Genomic DNA, 18709 nt, shown 5'->3' on the forward strand with positions numbered 1-18709 from the left:
GTGACACATATAGAAGGGGATACGATTCTGTACTCCTCCTGCAGGGCGACACATATAGAAGGGGGATAGGAGTTTGACCCTCCCTTTGCAGGGCGATTCCAGCACCTCAATAGTTAACATCCCTTGGTCTGTGACAGAGGACACCGAGGACTTTCTATAAACAGTCTCAGAGTTGTCACCCCCCTGGGCCACCCCCCCCCCTCTCTTTTTCGCGTCACCGTAAGTTAAAGCCAGCTGCTTTCTAGAGAGCGGGCTGTTCTGTGCCCATGTCACGCTGGGCTGGGAATGGTAAGCATGCCACCAGCGTCACTGTGTCCTTCCACAGCTAGGAAAATAGTCCTGGGTGGGATTCAGGTTGCTGCCGGGCGCTGAAAGATGAAGGATGAAAATAGAAATGGAGGATCCTGCCACCCCTCGCAGCCTGGCGCCTCTAGACCTGGCATGGAAGGGCGGCCTGGCATTCAGAGGGGGGGGGGGGGGGGGGGGGTTGGACTCGCCATACCCCATTCCTAGGTCTTATCTTCAGGAGACAGGGCGATGCTGTAATGGGGGGTAAGTATCTACCGGGGGGGGGCGTCTTCATTTCCATCTGCTTTTAACCCTTTTCATCCTGAAAGCCAGCTCCATGCTGCTCTGTATGAACGCCCGTCCTTCGCTTGGGCCGGGAACTTGACTTGTATACAAAAACGGCAAGGAATTATCGTCCAACAAACACTAAACATGGTTTTTCAGCCCTTTAGCGCCACCCTTGGGGCAACTTCTGCTAATGTTGTGTTATGGTGAGCATTGCTTCTGAGCATGCGTGTTTGTACTTCGGAGTTTTGTCGGATCGGAAAATCCGGCATAACACGCAATTGTTGGTGGACAATTTTAAAGCATGCGATCTCACATTTGTCGGAAATTTTGGCAACAATTGTCCGATGGAGCGTACAAACGGTCAGATTTTCTGACAACAGCCTCTCATCACACAATTCCCATTGGATAATCCGATCGTGTGTACGAGGCTTTAGACTGGACTTCGTCATTAACCCTTTCACTGCTGCAGCCATTTGATTCTTAGTGGAAATACACTATATTGTCAAAAGTATTGGGACGCCTGCCTTTACATGCACATGACCTTTAGAAAGTAACTGTAAGGTCTCTTTTTCCCCTATAAAGATAATAAACATGTTATACTTACCTGCTCTGTTGTAGTGGATTTATACAGAGCAGCCTGGATCCTCCTCTTCTCGGGTCCCTCTTCTGTGCTCCTGGCCTCTCCCTCCTGTTCAGTGCCCCCCCACTGCAAACAGCTTGCTATGGGGGCACCCGAGGCGAGTCACAACTCCCCGTGTCCATTCAGACATGGAGCCCCCGACCCAGCCCTCTCTCTCTCTCCCCCGATTAGCTAGCTGAATTTGACCGACAGCAGCGGCGCAGCTGCTGTGTCTCAGCCAATCAGGAAGCAGAATCTCGGAATGGCCGAGACATTTCGTGGACATCGCTGGACAGTGGGACCTCAGGTAAGTGTTATGGCCGATCCAAAAAAATCGTACGAAAAATACCGCTTTTTAAATCGATCGTACGATCATCGGATCGTTCGTATAGAGCCTTCAAGAATCGATCACGACAGTTTATCTTATAGTATCCGATCGGACAAACGCAAATATTTTTCTCGAATTATACCAGATCGTACGATTTTAGTTTTTAATTAAAAAAAGGTTATCATCCGAAATGTATTTTTATTATTATTATTATTATTAATAAAAAAAAATATATAATAATAATAATTATACAGGATTTACAATATAAAAGGAGACAATACAGCTATAAAATACAATAGAATTTCACTACAACACATGACATAATTTCTGATTTGTTGTGCGGTCATACGGGAATTTGACACTTTAGTAACCTCTCCATTTTCGATATGAAACTAGCATGCCAAAATAAAAACAACAAAACAAAAAAAAAAAAAAAAAAAAAAAAACACACGACGATGTGTCGTCCGATTTTCGGATGGTGTGTACGGGCCGATAGGGGGGCTGAGAGGGGCTGCTGCACACAGATGCATAGAATACATAAACTTCTGCCTTTACACACACATGAACTTTAATGGCATCCCAGTCTTGGTCCGTAGGGTTCAATATTGAGTTGGCCCCGCCCTTTGCAGCTATAACAGCTCCACCTCTTCTGGGAAGGCCGTCCACAAGGATACGCCGGCGTAATTCGTTTGTGGATCTGACCCTCTGTATTTAAGCACATAAGCTCAGTTTTGTGTTGAAAATAACTGTTGGGTGTAACAAGATGTCCAGTTACCCCCTTCTCACTATCATTACTGTGCAGGAGTGTGGGGTTGAGCAAGATGGCCGCCCCGACAGTAGCCGCCAGGTCAGCGGCCGCCTCGACAGTAGCCGCCAGGTCAGCGGCCGCCTCATCAGTGGCCGTCAGCGGCCGCCTCATCAGTGGCCGTCAGCGGCCGCCTCATCAGTGGCCGTCAGCGGCCGCCTCATCAGTGGCCGTCAGCGGCCGCCTCATCAGTGGCCGTCAGCGGCCGCCTCATCAGTGGCCGTCAGCGGCCGCCTCATCAGTGGCCGCCTCATCAGTGGCGTGTTTGCATAGAACAAGTGCAGAGCCCGCCAGGAAGTGTGCACGGCGCTGCGCTAAGAACAGCCAGGGAGACATTTCACGATCCCTGTAGCCGAGCATCAGGACAATGTCTCCCTGGCTGTGATTAGCGCAGAGCCGTGCTCACTTCCTGGCAAGCTCTGCACGTGTTCTATGCGAACAAGCCGGAGCTCATCCTTGCTCAGGAGGCCAGGAGTGCCGGCATTGCACGAGGCAAAATGTAGAAGTTGAAAGGATGGACAGCCGCACCTCCAAAAAAAAAAAACCTTTGATTGTCTTTATTTAAAAAATAGGTGGAAAATGCACTACAAACAACAGCAAAGGATGGAATACAGCCTACGCTTTTCGCACTGCGATCAGTCATGACTAAGCACTGGTCGCAGTGCGAAACGCGTAGGCTGTACTCCACCCTTTGCTGTTATTTGTAGTGCATTTTCCACCTATTTTTTAAATAAAGACAACCCAAGGTTTTTTTTGGAGGTGCAGCTGTCCATCCCTTCAACTTCTATATAATACCTGGATATAGCAAAAGCGGAGGTCCAGACAGAGATCCCTGAGGCACGGCCCATCAATGGTCAAGCAAGAGTAGTACAATCAGTACTGGGAGAGGGTTAGCGGACTAGCCAACCTTCTACCCCATATTTTGTGGAAGGTTTTGTTCCGTTTCCGGAGTTCAAGGTAAGTTTATACAGTGGGATAGCGTCATTAATAAGGTTTAACCAGAGGGATTTCAGAGAGGTCTGTGCGCCCTTCCAGGACAGTCAAATAGCTTTTTTAGCATAGAAGAAGAGTATACGGAGCAGTCTCTTGGCATGTGATGAGAGGTATAATTCGCCAAAAATGCCTAATAGGCAGTTCTTGCGGTGGATTATGTCTGGGAGGCCTAGTGCAGATGAGATGAAAGCACCCACTTCTTCCCAGAAGTCCCGGCCTACCGGGCATGACCAGGAACAGTGTAAGAAATTAGCCTCCCGGCCACAGCCGCGGAAACAGGCAGCCGAGGGCAGGAGACCCATCCTGTGTAACCTAGCCGGAGTGAGGTGGGTTTGATGGAAAATTTTCACCTGTATGATGCGGTCCCGGGAAGCAATAACAGAGGTTTTATATGTATCACTAAATTCTGACCAGTCCTCATCTACCAGGGAGATGTCCACAGAGGTCCTGGTAGAACATTCCTGATGGAATTTATAGAGGCCGTCATGACACGTCTACAGAGTCACCTGGGTGGCCAGGGACAGGCAGATGACACATCGGCAGCCATGTTTTCCCAGAATAACCCGGTTTGATATAATTCTGATCTAGAGTAGGCATGCAACTTTTGGGAGCAGGAAAACACTAAATATACACCGAAAAATGAAGGACAGCAGCTAAAAAAGTCAACATTCAATCCAAGAAACTAAAAAAGTGTTAAGCAGTGTTGTACTCTAATAGATATAGGTTAAAGTATGTGGACACCCGACCATCACACCTACCTACATGGCCAAAGTATGTGGACACCTGACCATCACACCTACCTACATGGCCAAAAGTATGTGGACATCTGACGATCACACCTACCTACATGGCCAAAAGTATGTGGACATCTGACCATCACACCTACCTACATGGCCAAAAGTATGTGGACATCTGACCATCACACCTACCTACATGGCCAAAAGTATGTGGACATCTGACCATCACACCTACCTACATGGCCAAAAGTATGTGGACATCTGACCATCACACCTACCTACATGGCCAAAAGTATGTGGACATCTGACCATCACATGTACGTACATGACCAAAAGTATGTGGACACCTGATCACCACACCTACTATATGACCATCACATCTACCTACATGGCCAAAAGTATATGGGCACCTGACCATCACATGTACCTATATGATCTAAAATATGTGGACTACCTACATGACCTAAAGGTATGAGGATTTCTGGCCATCAAACCTACCTATATGACCAAAAGCTTTTTTTTTTTTTTTTTTTACTTATCAGTGCTTTTTTGGAGGTGAATGGGTAGGTGTACAATGTACCCGATACCCATTCATATAGGAACGAGGGGGCCGGGATCCGAGGGCCCCCCTTGTTAAAAGGGTGCTTCCAGATTCCGATAAGCCCCCAGACCCTGACAACCACCAGCTAGGGTTGTCGGGAAGAGGGCATGCGGCCTTGTTTGGTTGGGGGTGCTCTCGCTAGTCCCCTCCCTTTCCTGACCTGCCAGGCTACATGCTCGGATAAGTGTCTTGTATGGATTTGAGGGGGACCCCACACCATTTTTTGGCATGTAGGGGTCCCCTATGAATCCATACCAGACCTGAAGGGCCTGGTATGGACCTGAGGGGGGGACCCCACAGCATTTTTTTTTTTTAAACATTTTTCTTGAGCTTTTCTTGCGCTAAAAGGTGTCGATAATGGCTGACAAATTCATATGCATTTAAATTCATGATCTTGATTAAAAACCTAAATACAATTTGTGTGTATATATATATATATATATATATATATATATATATATATATATATATATATATATATATATATATATATATATATATATATATATATATTATACACACACACACACACACACACACACACCTAAATACAATATATATATATATATATATATATATATATATATATAAATAAAAAAGAAGAATAAATTATATATATTCTACACACACACACTTCTTTTTTTTTTTTTTAATCTGTCATTTTCGTTGCATCCTGAATTTTGTTTCGGCACATCTGTAGATCCTACTGCTACCTGGTAGAAGTGCTAACCACTTAGCCACTGTTAATGCCAACAAAGGATCCAACTGAATCCACAACACACAGAATTCAGGCTGCAAATGGGAAGTCCTACGAGCTACCAATTGAGTAGGCACATAGTGTATCTATCAATGCAGTGTATGGTTACTCACCGTCCAGGGACAGCCAGTCCAGCTGGGTGCTGGGCAGAGACAGGAAGTTACGAGCGCGATACTCAAAGATGACGGAGTGCGAGATGACCTGCTGGTGCTGGATGACCTGCAGGGTGACCAGGCCGGCTTCATGAGCTGCAGGTCAGAGATAGAAAAGCATGGGAATAGCATTAGTATGCTTCGATCAATATAACGTATTTATAATGTACTGGTAATGAAGTGTTAAACAGAACTAGAGAAATGTATTTGACTGTAACCCAAAGTACATGCTAGTTAAGAAACACAGGTTAAAAGAAAATTGGTAGGTCTTGCTCCGGCGTGTCCCGTGTCCATGATACTTGCCCTCTTCTGGGGCTTCTCTTTCTCTCTACTCTTTCGTTTTCCCTTTCTCTTTCTTTCCCGTTTGCTTTCTCTGTCATTGTTCTTCGTTATAAGAACCAACAATGCAAGCTGCTGTACTCCTAGGTACAGAAAGATATGACATAGGCCTATGTTTCAACCTGGTCCTCCATGGCCTGGGTTATAATTGATCTTGGTATCTATTATGTGTTCATGCGCTATTTCTTACATTTTTTATTTTTTTTGTTGTATGTTCTATGTCGCCCCTGCGTGGGCAAACCATGGCTTGTTAAAAAAAAAAAAATTTGAAAAATTTAATAAAAAATATTGGACAAGAAAATTGGTAGGAAGTAGAGCTTTCTGGCATGAAAAATAAAATCTCTTTTTCCAGCAATTTCTCACTATGTGTGCACTGCACATGTACAGTGCGGTGTATACTCCCAGCCCACTCCTGGCAACAGTATAAAGTAAAAAGAATGGAGGTGGGTGCAAGGACATTGTAACTCCAGTGTGTGTACAGGAGACGCTTAATGGCCAAAGAGAAAAGATGCTGAACCCCAAAAAAATATCAGAGATGGCGGCAGACACAGCAAGGGAGCGGCGACAGCCAATGTGGACCCGTCATTGTTAGAGGAGGGCACAAAATCTGGAGAGGGGAGAAAATAAGCGCTATATAGTCACATCAGAAAGTGTTATAGTTACAGGGAGGGTTAGCGTTACAGTGCAAGTCTCGGGGCAAGGGTTGGGGGTTACCAATGAGGATTGTTAGGGCTAGGTTTACGGGGGGGGGGGGGGGTTGGGATTACAGGCAAAGTTAGTATTAAGAGTTAGGTTCAACGGGAGGGCAGCTCAAGGGCTCATGGGAGGGCTAGAGATAGGTTTACAAGGAGGGCTAATGTTAAAGCTAGGTTCCCTGGGAAGGTTAGGGTTGAGGTTACATTGGGGCTGGATTTACAGGGAGGGTTAGCACTGGGGCAGGGTTGGCACTGGGGCAGGGTTCACTGGGAGGGTTGGCACTGGGGCAGGGTTCACTGGGAGGGTTAGGCATAGGTTCACAAGGTTAGACCATTCAAGCCTCCTACTTCTTCCTATAGCCCTGAGAATGTGAACTAGACTTGTCCTTTTTGTAATCCTAAAAAGAAACCGGTCAGGTGTGAATACTCAATGCTTGGCTGCGTCTGTATTTACCACTCCTCCTTTTTATTTTAAAATTTAACTACTTCTTTATTGCATATAATTACACAGAGCCGATTCTCACCTGGACAGTAGCAGCGCAGGACTCCTAACTGGATAAGAGATGCAGGGACAGTCACATGATCAAACACACAGGAATAGGAGTCGGAGTCCTCCACCCATGGTCCGGTTATGAGAATCTTGACACCACCCTGTTTGGGAACAAAGAGGAGGGTGAGACCATAGTGGATGCAAAGGGCAGAAAGACTACGGAGAGCGGAAACTACAAGCACCTTTATATAGGATGTACCTATGTTGTGAAGCGGAAGCTCTGGATGGACAGTAGGATAAATGGTTCAATATTTAGGATGTACCTGGTCTATAAACCAGAGGCTCTAGATGGACAGTTTGATAAATGGTTCAATATTTAGAATGTACCTGGTCTATAAACCAGAGGCTCTAGATCAGTGGTTCTCAACCTTTTAGTGCTGTGACCCCTTGATAAAATCTCCCAAGTTGTGGGGACCCCTAACAGTAAAATTATTTTCATAGCGTGGGTTGAAAGCACCCAGGGCAAGACAAGTATTTTTCGCCCCTAACCCACGGACATTTAGCTCTTCCTGAGTGCCTTCCACTCGTACAGTATTAAAACCCCTTATAGTACATTTTTGGGCGTACCACTCTTTCTCTTTGTTCTCCTTTCTTTCCCTTTCATCTCTCTCTATCCTAATTCCTTGTTTTTTTCCCCCCCAACTGTCTTTCTTGCTCTCTTTTTTTCCTTTTTTCTCCCTCTTTCTTTGTTCCTCCCCCTCTTATCTCCCTTCCTGGGAGAACAGTGCAGGCTTCAGGAACAGCCCAGGATTTGGTGACCCCTGGCAAATCATCATTTGACCCCCGAGGGGGTCCCGACCCCCAGGTTGAGAACCACTGCTCTAGATGGACAGTTGGATAAATGGCTCTATATTTAGGACATACAGTGTAACCTCGGATTGCGAGTAACACGGTTAACGAGCGTTTCACAATACAAGCACTGTATTTAAAAAAAAAAATGTAACTCCGTTTGTGAGTGCTGTCTCGCAAAACGAGCAGGATTCAGGCCAAAGCGAGGTGGAAGGGCGTTGGAGCCGATCGGCACCGTTCGGAAATGCACAGAAAAACCAGAGGACAGCTTGGCTGACCTCGGGAACAGAGTCTTTCCGAGGTCAGACGAGGTGTCCTCTGAGTCTTTCTGGCTGTTTCCGTGGCTCTCCGGTGCCTCCCCACACCTCTGGCCGCATGCGGTATTGCGTGCCATTGAAGTCAACGGAACAAATTATTTTTGTTTCCATTGACTTCAATGGGGAAACTCGCTTTGATATGCGATTGCTCTGGATTACGAGCATTCTCCTGGAAGGGATTATGCTCGTAATCCGGGGTTCCACTGTATCTGGTCTATAAGCCAGAGACTCTGGATGGACAGTTGGATAAATGGCTCTAGATTTAGGAGGTTTCTGGTCTACCTTGTTTCACTTAAAATAAGCCTGGGTTTAATATTAATTTTGGCAACAAAAGACACAGTAGGGCTTATTTTTCGGGGTAGGTCTTACCATGTAATGTGCTGTCTTCTCTCCCCCTGCCTGACAGAAATCCCCAGTGTGAACCGAGTTAAAATGCTTGTAAAATCCTATAATCCACTCTATTACAGTATTATATAATGTACAATGTGTGTGTTTCTGTAATATAATTGTGCCAAATACCTTCGTTATAGCTTCGCTCTGCGCTTCTGTTACCTGACGGAGCTCTCTTCCCCGCAATTATATTACATAAACACACACATTGTACATTATATAATACGGTAATAGAGTGGATTAAAGGATTTTACAAGCATTTTAAACTGGGGCTTATTTTCGAGGTAGGGCTTATATTGCAGCCCTCCTGGAAACTAACTCTAGGTCTAATTTTCGGGGAAATGCGGTATAAACCAGAGGCTTTGGATGAACAGTTGGATAAATGTCTCTATATTTAGGATGCATCCGTCTATAAACCAGAGGTTCTGGATGGACAGTTGGATAATGGTTCAATATTTAGGATTTTTCTGGTCTACCGTGTTTCGCCGAAAATAAGCCCGGGTCTTATATTAATTTTGGCAACAGAAGACACAGTAGGGGCTTATTTTTCGGGGTAGGTCTTACCATGTAATGTGCCATCTTCTCTCCCCCTCTCTCCCTGCCTGAGTTAAAATGCTGGTAAAATCCTATAATCCACTCTATTACAATATTATATAATGTACAATGTGTGCATTTCTGTAATATAATTGTGCAAATACCTTCGTTATAGCGCCGCTCTGAACTTGTTAGCGGCCGGAGTTCCCTTCCCCGCATTTATATTACAGAAACACACTCATTGTAAATTATATACAACTGTAATAAAATGGGATTATAGGATTTTACAAGCATTTTAAACTGGGGGTTATTTTCGGGGTAGGGCTTATATTGCAGCCCTCCTGGAAAATGACTAGGTCTTATTTTCGAGGAAACACGGTATAAACCAGAGGCTCTGTATGGACAGTTGAATAAATGGCTCTACATTTAGGATGTTTCTGGTCTATAAACCAGAGGCTCTGGAAGGATAGTTGGATAAATGGTTCAATATGAAGGATGGTTCTGGTCTATAGACCAGAAGGTCTGGATGGACAGTTGGATAAATGGCTCTATATTTAGGAACAAACTGGTCTATAAACCAGAGGCTTTGGATAGACAGTTGGATAAATGGCTCTATATTTAGGATGTAGGTGGGCTTTGCACCAGCTGTTGAAGGCAAGCGTTTGAATAAATGCTTTTATGAATAGGCCTTTATTTGTGCTATAAACCAGTTCCAGATGTACAGGTGCAAAGAATGATTTGCATGGCTTTGCCCACCATACCTAATGAACAGGTCTCCCCCTCATAGTCCTTGGTAACAAAAAAAGAAGCCATTGAGCGATCCAACCAAAACAGACCCAAAATGGAAATATCAGCCATGGGTACACCGGGCCCCTAAAGCAAGCCGCACTCGATTTGACACAATAAAACGGGACAGTGGACAGAGATAGATTACCTCTGGGTAGGACCACTCTGGTGAAAAGTCAGTGATCCCCACTAGTCCTATGGCTCCATCACCCGCCTCTGGAAATGAATCGGTAACTGCTGTGGTTGCCGTGTTCATGGGCTGCATCGGCTGAGGTGGAGGTTGTTGCTGCACTTGCTGCCCGTAGACGGCCACGACTGGAGAAGAACTGGCCTGAGGTTCACCAAACTGTTCATACCCCCCTGGGGCAGATTCCTCCGTCATCAGGTCAGATATGAGATCCGGAAATTGACTGTCAAAAGAGATATTGAAGTTTTCGGCAGAGAGTTCCATGTGGACACTGGAAGCGCCAGAGGAAGAGCTCAAGTCATTCTGGATGATGGAGTATAGGTCATTTATGTGGCTTCCTGGAGCTTCACTATCTTCCTGAGTTTCAACAGAGGACACGACGTCTGTCTGGACGTCATCGCTGGAACTGACCTGCCCTTCCCTTGAATCTTCCATCTCCACCTCTGAACTATGGCTGACGCTTTCCTCCGCCTTGTTACTCTGCTCTTCCATCACGGTCTTCTCCTCCTCTTCCTTCACAACCAAGTCCGATTGTGTCAGCTCGCTAGATTGCATAAGACTACTGACCTGGGACCCCGTGAGCCTTCCGTCGTGTATCTCTGTCTTGAACCCCTCCATTTTAGCTGCTCCTCCATAAGTCTGTCCCTCCTTCGGGCTATTAAGGAAGGAGTCGGGGTCGAAAGTTCCAGCGCTGCCCCCAGAAGCTGCCTCCATTGCTACCTCTAGACTTTGAGATGAGGAAAGCAGGAGGCCCTCCACAGGTGAGGGCAGAAGGGAAATACCGACGGGTACAGTGGCAGGCTGGGTTCCAGGATCAGCTGGCATCAAATGCTGGCTTGGCGTCAACGCCAGAGGCTTTTCGGGGATTCCGGTCATCACCAGCACTGCGCTGATGCCAGGAACACCAGAGGTGGTGGTTATGGTGACCCCGGCTAGTTCTCGGTCAGTGTAAAAGCCATTGGAGAGTGCCAGCGGTGGCGAGGCCTGGGTGGTGTCAGGGAGTTCAGGGAAGGAATGTGAGGAGCTGGGGTCATTCCCCAAAGGCGTCTTGCTACCCTTATTTCCTGGCCTCCGGTCTTTGCCTTGGTCGGGTTCTGCCGAGGATGAAGAAATGTTCTGGACCTCTGTAAGAGCAGGGAAGGGACACAGTCGAGGCTCCACCTTCGGAGAGATGATGCGGTGCTTCGTACTGGTGCATTTGTGAGGGACGCCGCCCACTGACCCTAAGGAAGAACACAAGTGAGAGTTTACTACATTTTCCACAACTTTCTCTACAAGCTTGTGGAAAGACTCTTCAAGGGACACTCAACTGGCGAGCACAGTTCTCAGTTTAAAGCCAGTACACCATCTACATGGAGTTTGCATGCTCTTCCTTTGCCTGCATGGGTTTCCTCCCTTAAGGCAAGGTCATGCCAAATTGGCAGTAATGTGTGTGTATGCATGCAAGATGGGGAGCTTAGATTGTTAGCTTCTGGAGTTTCGTCAGATTTGGCGACCCGTCAGAATTGGTAACGGAAGTGACATTCCATCGCTTTCATCTTGCTACACCCCGCACTCCTTCATAGTAAGGATACTCTGAGAAGGGGGGAAAGCGGACATCTTGTTACACCCACAGTAGTTTTCCCATTTTACACTTCTTTTTAACAGTAAAGTGAGTTTATATAGTGATGGACAGTGCTTAGAACTCTGACTGGTTAGATATTGAATTTAAGAAGCAGCGAACTTCTGTAAGATTAGCAAACCTGCGAGATGGTTGCTGCTGGTTATAAATTAAATCTAACAGTCAGACGGCGTTCTAAGTACTGGATTTCACTATATAAACTCACTTTACTTTTAAATATACTGGCCCATATTCTTGAAGAAAGTAGGCGGGCGGCGCGTAAGCCATTTACACTCCGCCGCCCCAACCTACAGGAGCAAGTGCTGTATTCCCCAAACACTTGCTCCGTAGTTTGGGGCGGCGGAGTGTAAATGGCCCGGCGTATCCCCGCGTAAATCCAAGGGGGCGTCTTCCATTTAAATTAAGCGCGCCCCCGATTCTAACGAACTGCGCATGCGCCGGGCTTAAAATAGCCCAGTGCGCATGCTCCAGTTCTCGGCGTAAAACGTCAATGACGCCGAAGTGTGCGTCATTGACGTAAAGTCGTATTCAAGAACGACTTAGTAAAATGACGTACCCGACGGGAAAACATGACGCAGACCCGACGCCATACTTAACATGGCCTACGTGGGAATGGCGTAAGGTTACCCCTCATATAGCAGGGGTAACCTTACGCCTACGCCAACGACGTAAGCGACGGTTACGCGACGCGAATTCGTTCGGGAATCAGCGTATCAGGCTCATTTGCATAAACAAATGAGACCTGAACGTAAACGCCACCTAGTGGCCGGCGGAGTAATTACATTTAAGATCCGACAGTGTAAGTGACTTACACATGTCGGATCTTCAGCGTATCTATGCGAAAATGATTCTAAAAATCAGTCGCATAGATACACTGGCCAAAAAAGAGAGATACGATGGAGTATCCTGAGATACTCCATCGTATCCTTACTCAGAATATGGCCCACTGTATATACCCGAGTATAAGCCGACCCAAATATAAGCCGAGGTACTTAATTTTACCACAAAAAACTGGGAAAACTTATTGACTCGAGTATAAGCCTAGGGTGTCCATCTGCATGCCTCACTGTGCCCATGCCTCACTGTGCCCATGCCTAGACTGACGTTTAACATGGGAGTCTATGGAAGGGGTGCCCAGCTTTAAAAAATCAGTGCTCCCCGGCCGTAGGTCCCCCGGATAACAAACTTTGCACACTTGTAGGAGAAATTGGGCAACAGGTGTGCCAAGTTTCGGGTCCAGGAGACCTACGACTAGCCGCTACCGGGTCCCCAAAATCACCAGAGAAATTACCATTTAACATGGGAGTCTATGGAAGGGGTGCCCGGCTTTGAAAAATCAGTGCTCCCCGGCCATAGGTCCCCCGGATAACAAACTTTGCACACTTGTAGAGGAAGAGTGGGGCTAAATGTGCTGAAAAACTTGGCTTATACGCGAGTATATACGGTAAGTGTAAAATGCAAAACTCTGCTCTGTATGTCCGCTTTCCCCCTTCTCAGAGCAGTGTTTCTCAACTCCAGTCCTCAAGGCACCCCAACAGGTCATGTTTTCAGGATTTCCTTTAGATCAAACGGCTGTGGTGATTACTGAGGCAGTGAAACTGATCAAATCACCTGTGCAAAATAACGGAAAGCCTGAAAACATGACCTGTTGGTGCGCCTTGAGGACTGGAGTTGAAAAACACTGTCTCAGAGTACTCTTACAACGGAGGAGAGCGAGGTGTAGCAAGATGGCGGCGACGGAACGTCACTTCCGTTACCAATTCTGACGAGTCGCCATATCTGACGAAACACAGGCACCGACATGAATATACTGTAATGTAAATTGCTGCGTTAAAGTGGAATTCCAGTCAAAATGCTATACCTACTCTCTGCCACATTCTAAGCCTAATCTATCTAACTCTGTAAAAGCAAAAATCACTATACTTACCTGTTCTGCAGCCGTTCAGCTCCGGTCTCCAGTGGCAGATGCGGTGCGATGGAGAGAACCGACCATAGCTGGGAAATGCCTGGGAAGTAACGTCACCTAAAGAGTTACTATAGGGCATGGGTCTTCAAACTACGGCCCTCCAGTTGTTCAGGAACTACAATTCCCATCATGCCTAGTCATGTCCGTGAATGTCAAAGTTTTACAATGCCTCATGGGATGTGTAGTTCCGCAACAGCTGGAGGGCCATAGTTTGGGGATCCCTGCTATAGGGGTTCCGTTTTTGGCTGTCTCTCCTGCACACTCCCACTGCCAGCTTAACGTGGGACCGGAGCGGCTACAGAACAGCCAAGTACCGCGATTTCTGCGTTACAGGGCTAGATAAGGCTTAGCGTTGGTTATGTTCTGATAGGAATTGCACTTTAATTATTGGTGCTTTTCAAATGTCGGGAATAGGTAAATAATGAAAAGCACAAACCCAAAACCCTTCATCTGCATTTCCATAAGCCTCTTCAGAAAAAAAACAGTAAAGTTAGCCCAATTTTTTGTATAATGTGAAAGATATGAATGTGAAAGATGTTACACCGAGTAAATAGATAACCAACACGCCATACTTTGAAACTGCGCACACTAATGGAATGGCAACAAACTATAGTAATTAAAAATCTCTCCATAGGCGACGCTTTAACCACTTCTGCCCCGGACTATTACGCAGGTAAAGGACTTAAAGGCCAGTTTTTTGCGATTCGGCACTGCGTCGCTTTAACAGACAATTGCGCGGTCGTGCGACGTGGCTCCCAAACAAAATTGGCGTCCTTTTTTCCCCCACAAATAGAGCTTTCTTTTGGTGGTATTTGATCACCTCTGCGGTTTTTATTTTTTGCGCTACAAACAAAAATAGAGCGACAATTTTGAAAAAAAAATCAATATTTTTTACTTTTTGCTATAATAAATATCCCCAAAAAAGATATATATATATATAAAAAAAAAAAATTCTCAGTTCAGGCCGATAAGTATTCTTGTACATATTTTTGGAAAAAAATAAAAAAATCGCAATAAGCGTTTAACAGTTGGTTTGCGCAAAATTTATAGCGTTTACAAAATAGGGGATAGTTTTATGGCATTTTTATTTATCATTTTGTTTTTTTACTACTAATCAGCGATTTTTAGTGACTGCGACATTATGGCGGACACTTCGGACAATTTTGACACATTTTTGGGACCATTGGCATTTTCACAGCAAGAAAATGCATTAAAAATGCATTGTTTACTGTGAAAATGACAATTGCAATTTGGGAGTTAACCACAGGGGCGCTGATGGGGTTAAGTGTGACCTATGTGTTTCTAACTGTATGGGGCGGGGCTGGACGTGTGACGTCAGTGATCGCCTTTCCCTATATCAGGGAACAGACGATCAATGACAGCGCCACAGTGAAGAACGGGGAAGGTGTGTTTACACTCACCTCTCCTCGTTCTTCAGCTCTTGTGACCGATCGCGGGACACCGGCGGCGATTGGGTCCGCAGGTCCCACGGACCCACAGCTGGGCACTAAAAGGGGACGTACAGATACGTGCCTGTGCCCAGCCATGCCATTCTGCCGGCGTAAATGTGCAGAAGGCGGTCCTTAAGTGGTTAAAAAATAAATAAAAAAATAACGGTTACCAGTTTAGAGTTACAGAGGAGGTCTTTTGCTAGAATTATTGCTCTCACTCTATCAAGGCGATACCTCACATTTACATATCCAGGTGCGACTTACGCATGCGGCTTCTTTGCTGCGTTAGCCGTTTTAAATTTGATTTTTTTTTTTACATTGTCACTTAAAATCGGATTACTTTTACAAGGAATGTAAACATCCCTTGTGACACCAATACAGGGGTCCTCAAACTACGGCCCTCCAGTTGTTCAGGAACTACAATTCCCATCATGCCTAGTCATGTCTGTGAATGTCAGAGTCTGGCAATGCCTCATGGGATGTGTAGTTCTGCAACAGCTAGAGGGCTGTAGTTTGAAGATCCCTGCACTAATAGGTGGTGACAGGTACTCTTTATGGAGGGATTGAGGGGGGGGGGGAATCTAAAAATACCCCAAAACCCTCCTTTGCACTTCAAAGTATTCAGATCGGCAAAAACGGCGGTTCGGAATACTATTTTTTTTTTTTTAAATAGGCGCCATTGGCATTAAAAGAAGGGGAGGATCAGAGAAGACAGCTTTTACATAATGCAGAGGATTAACCCCTTAGGTTCCACATACAACAAGCATGCTTTCCTGCATAGAAAGCCCGATGGTTCTGTTGCTGGTTTGGTAACTCTTCAGGCATGTACACAACTTGTTTTGCCCCACCTCTGGGGGGATGGATGAGACGTCACACACTCACCCAGATTGGTGTTACACAGACAAGTGTGAGTGCGAGGAGGCGGCTTGGCCTGGTGCGTCTCCAGCGTCTGCTGCACAAGCTGTTCTATGGAGAATTCGCTGGTTCCGTTTCCGTTACTGCAGGACCATTTAATGCCGTGAACTGTGGAGAGGAGACAGAAAGGTGAACTGGTGACCTCAGATCAGTGCCATAGGACTCTCTTGTCAGAACCCCCCACCCCCCCCCAATTCCAGTCTTAAAGTGGAATTAAACCCTCCTATCGTTTTCAGCCAAGGAAGCGGCCATCTTGGCCTCTGTTCAATCTTCAAGCTGCACATGTGATCAGTATTGACAGCAGCCATTGGATGGTTTGAAAGTTTGGTTGAGAGCACAACCAATGTGCAGTTAGCATTCCCAGTTAACCGTTCTTGAAAATGTTACATCGATGGGTTTACTTCCGCCTTAAAGAGGTTGTAAAAGTTAAAAAAAAAAAAAAAATCCCTAAATAGCTTCCTTTACCTTAGTGCAGTCCTCCTTCACTTCCTTCCATTTTGCTTTTAACCACTTAAGGACCGCCTCCTGCACATATACATCGGCAGAATGGCACGGCTGGGCACAAGCACTTACAGGTACGTTAAGTGCCCAGCCGTGGGTCGCGGGCGCGCACTCGCTACCTGGTCTGAAGCTCCGTGACCCGATCGCCGCTGGAGTCCCGCGATCGGTCCCCGGAGTTGAAGAACGGGGAGAGCTGTGTGTAAACACAGCTTCCCCGTTCTTCACTGTGGCGCCGTCATCGATTGTGGTTCCCTATATTTGGGAACACCCAATCAATGACGTCACACCTACAGCCGCGCCCCCCTACAGTTAGAAACACAGATGAGGTCACACTTAACCCCTTCAGCGCCCCCTTGTGGTTATCTCCCAAACTGGAATTTTATCATTTTCACAGTAATCGGTGCATTTTTAATGCATTTTTTGCTGTGAAAATGACAATGGTCCCAAAAATGTGTCAAAATTTTCCGAAGTGTCCGCCATAATGTCGCAGTCACGTAAAAAAAAATAAAAAAAATCGCTGATCGCCGCCATTAGTAAAAAAAAACAAAAAAACGACCCCCTATTTTGTAAACGCTATAAATTTTGTGCAAACCAATATAGGTAGAAGAATACGTATCGGCCTAAACTGAGAAAAACAATTTTATATATATATATATATATATATATATATATATATATATATATATATATATATTTTGGAGGGGGATATTTATTATAGCAAAATGTAAAAAATATTGAATTTTTTTCAAAATTGTCGCTCTATTTTTGTTTATAGCGCAAAAAATAAAAACAGCAGAGGTGATCAAATACCACCAAAAGAAAGCTCTATTTGTGGAAAAAAAAGGACGCCAATTTTGTTTGGGAGCCACATCGCACGACCGTGCAATTGTCAGTTACAGCAAAGCAGTGCCGAATCGCAAAAACTGGCCAGGTCCTTTAACTGCCTTAAGGTCCAGGTCTTAAGTGGTTAAATGTCCTTATTTCTTCTGAGAAATCCTCACTTCCTGTTCTTCTGTCTGTAACTCCACACAGTAATGCAAGGCTTTCTCCCTGGTGTGAAGAAAGCCTCTTAAAGGGGGCGAGCAGGAGGGTCAGGACACTCTCTACTTGGCAGATAGAGAAAGGAGCTGTGTGTTAGTGGGCGTCTTGACTCTCCTGCTTGCCCCCTCCCCCCTTAAGAGGCTTTCTCCACACCAGGGAGAAAGCCTCGCATTACGGTGTGGAGTTACAGACAGAAGAACAGGAAGTGAGGATTTCTCAGAAGAAATAAGGACATTTAAAGGCAAAATGTAAGGATGAGGTAAGTGAAGGAGGACTGCACTAAGGTAAAGGAAGATATTTAGGGGGATTTTTTTTTTACCTTCACAACCCCTTTAACAACTTGTGCGACTTGTCCTGCAAAGTCACATGACTGACGAAGAGGTCCTGCGTGGCTCCAAAACGTAGCACTTTCCTTGTGATCATGTAACCTTCTATTCTTCCCCAATGACCAAGGCTGGAGGGAAAAAGAAAGGGGGCAAACCTGTCACCTAAACAGCTTCATCCTAAAAAGAAAATGAAGCTGTGCTCAAAAAACAGGCAGAGGAGGGGAAAGATCTACAGTGGAACCTTGGTTTATACAAAACGCTCGTTAACTGAGTTATTTGTAACGAACAACTTAACTTTTAAAATCCTGACTCAGTTTGCGAGTGTTGTCTCGCAAAATTAGCAGAATTCAAGCTAATGGGGTGTGCTGTACCGCGTTTGGCCAGAGGTGCGGGGGGGGGCGCCGGTGACAGTCGGAACGGTTCGGAAATACTCTGTTCCCGAACCTTTCCGAGATCAGCCGAGCTGTCCCCCAAGTATTCGAGGCTTTCCGGTGCCTCCCGCCTCTGGCCACATGCAGTATTGCATGCCATCGAAGTTAATGCGGAACAAATTACTGTATCTTTGTTTTCATTGACTTCTACGGGGAAACTCGCTTTGATATGCAAGTGCTTTGGCGCATACTCCTGGAACGGATTATACTCGTAATCCGAGGCTCCACTGTAGTTACCTGCAGACTCCCAGCTGATCTGTTGCCCCCATTCTACACATTAGGGGTCATTTACCAAATGAAAA

General features: G+C 45.7%; 1 protein-coding gene across 1 annotated transcript in view; it reads right to left on the reverse strand.

Annotated features, from left to right (window-relative positions):
- LOC120930786 (calmodulin-binding transcription activator 2-like) overlaps window positions 1-18709 on the reverse strand; it is a 146213-nt gene that overhangs the window by 87908 nt on the left and 39596 nt on the right. The window contains exons 5-8 of the mRNA XM_040341958.1: window positions 16076-16242; window positions 10117-11378; window positions 7127-7253; window positions 5530-5664 (exon numbers count right to left, since the gene is read on the reverse strand). Of these exons, the coding sequence (XP_040197892.1) occupies window positions 5530-5664; window positions 7127-7253; window positions 10117-11378; window positions 16076-16242 (1691 nt within the window). The remainder of the gene's footprint in view (window positions 1-5529; window positions 5665-7126; window positions 7254-10116; window positions 11379-16075; window positions 16243-18709) is intronic.

The sequence above is a fragment of the Rana temporaria genome, chromosome 3 (genome assembly GCF_905171775.1).
Source record: "Rana temporaria chromosome 3, aRanTem1.1, whole genome shotgun sequence".
In the NCBI taxonomy this organism is placed as follows: Eukaryota; Metazoa; Chordata; class Amphibia; order Anura; family Ranidae; genus Rana; species Rana temporaria.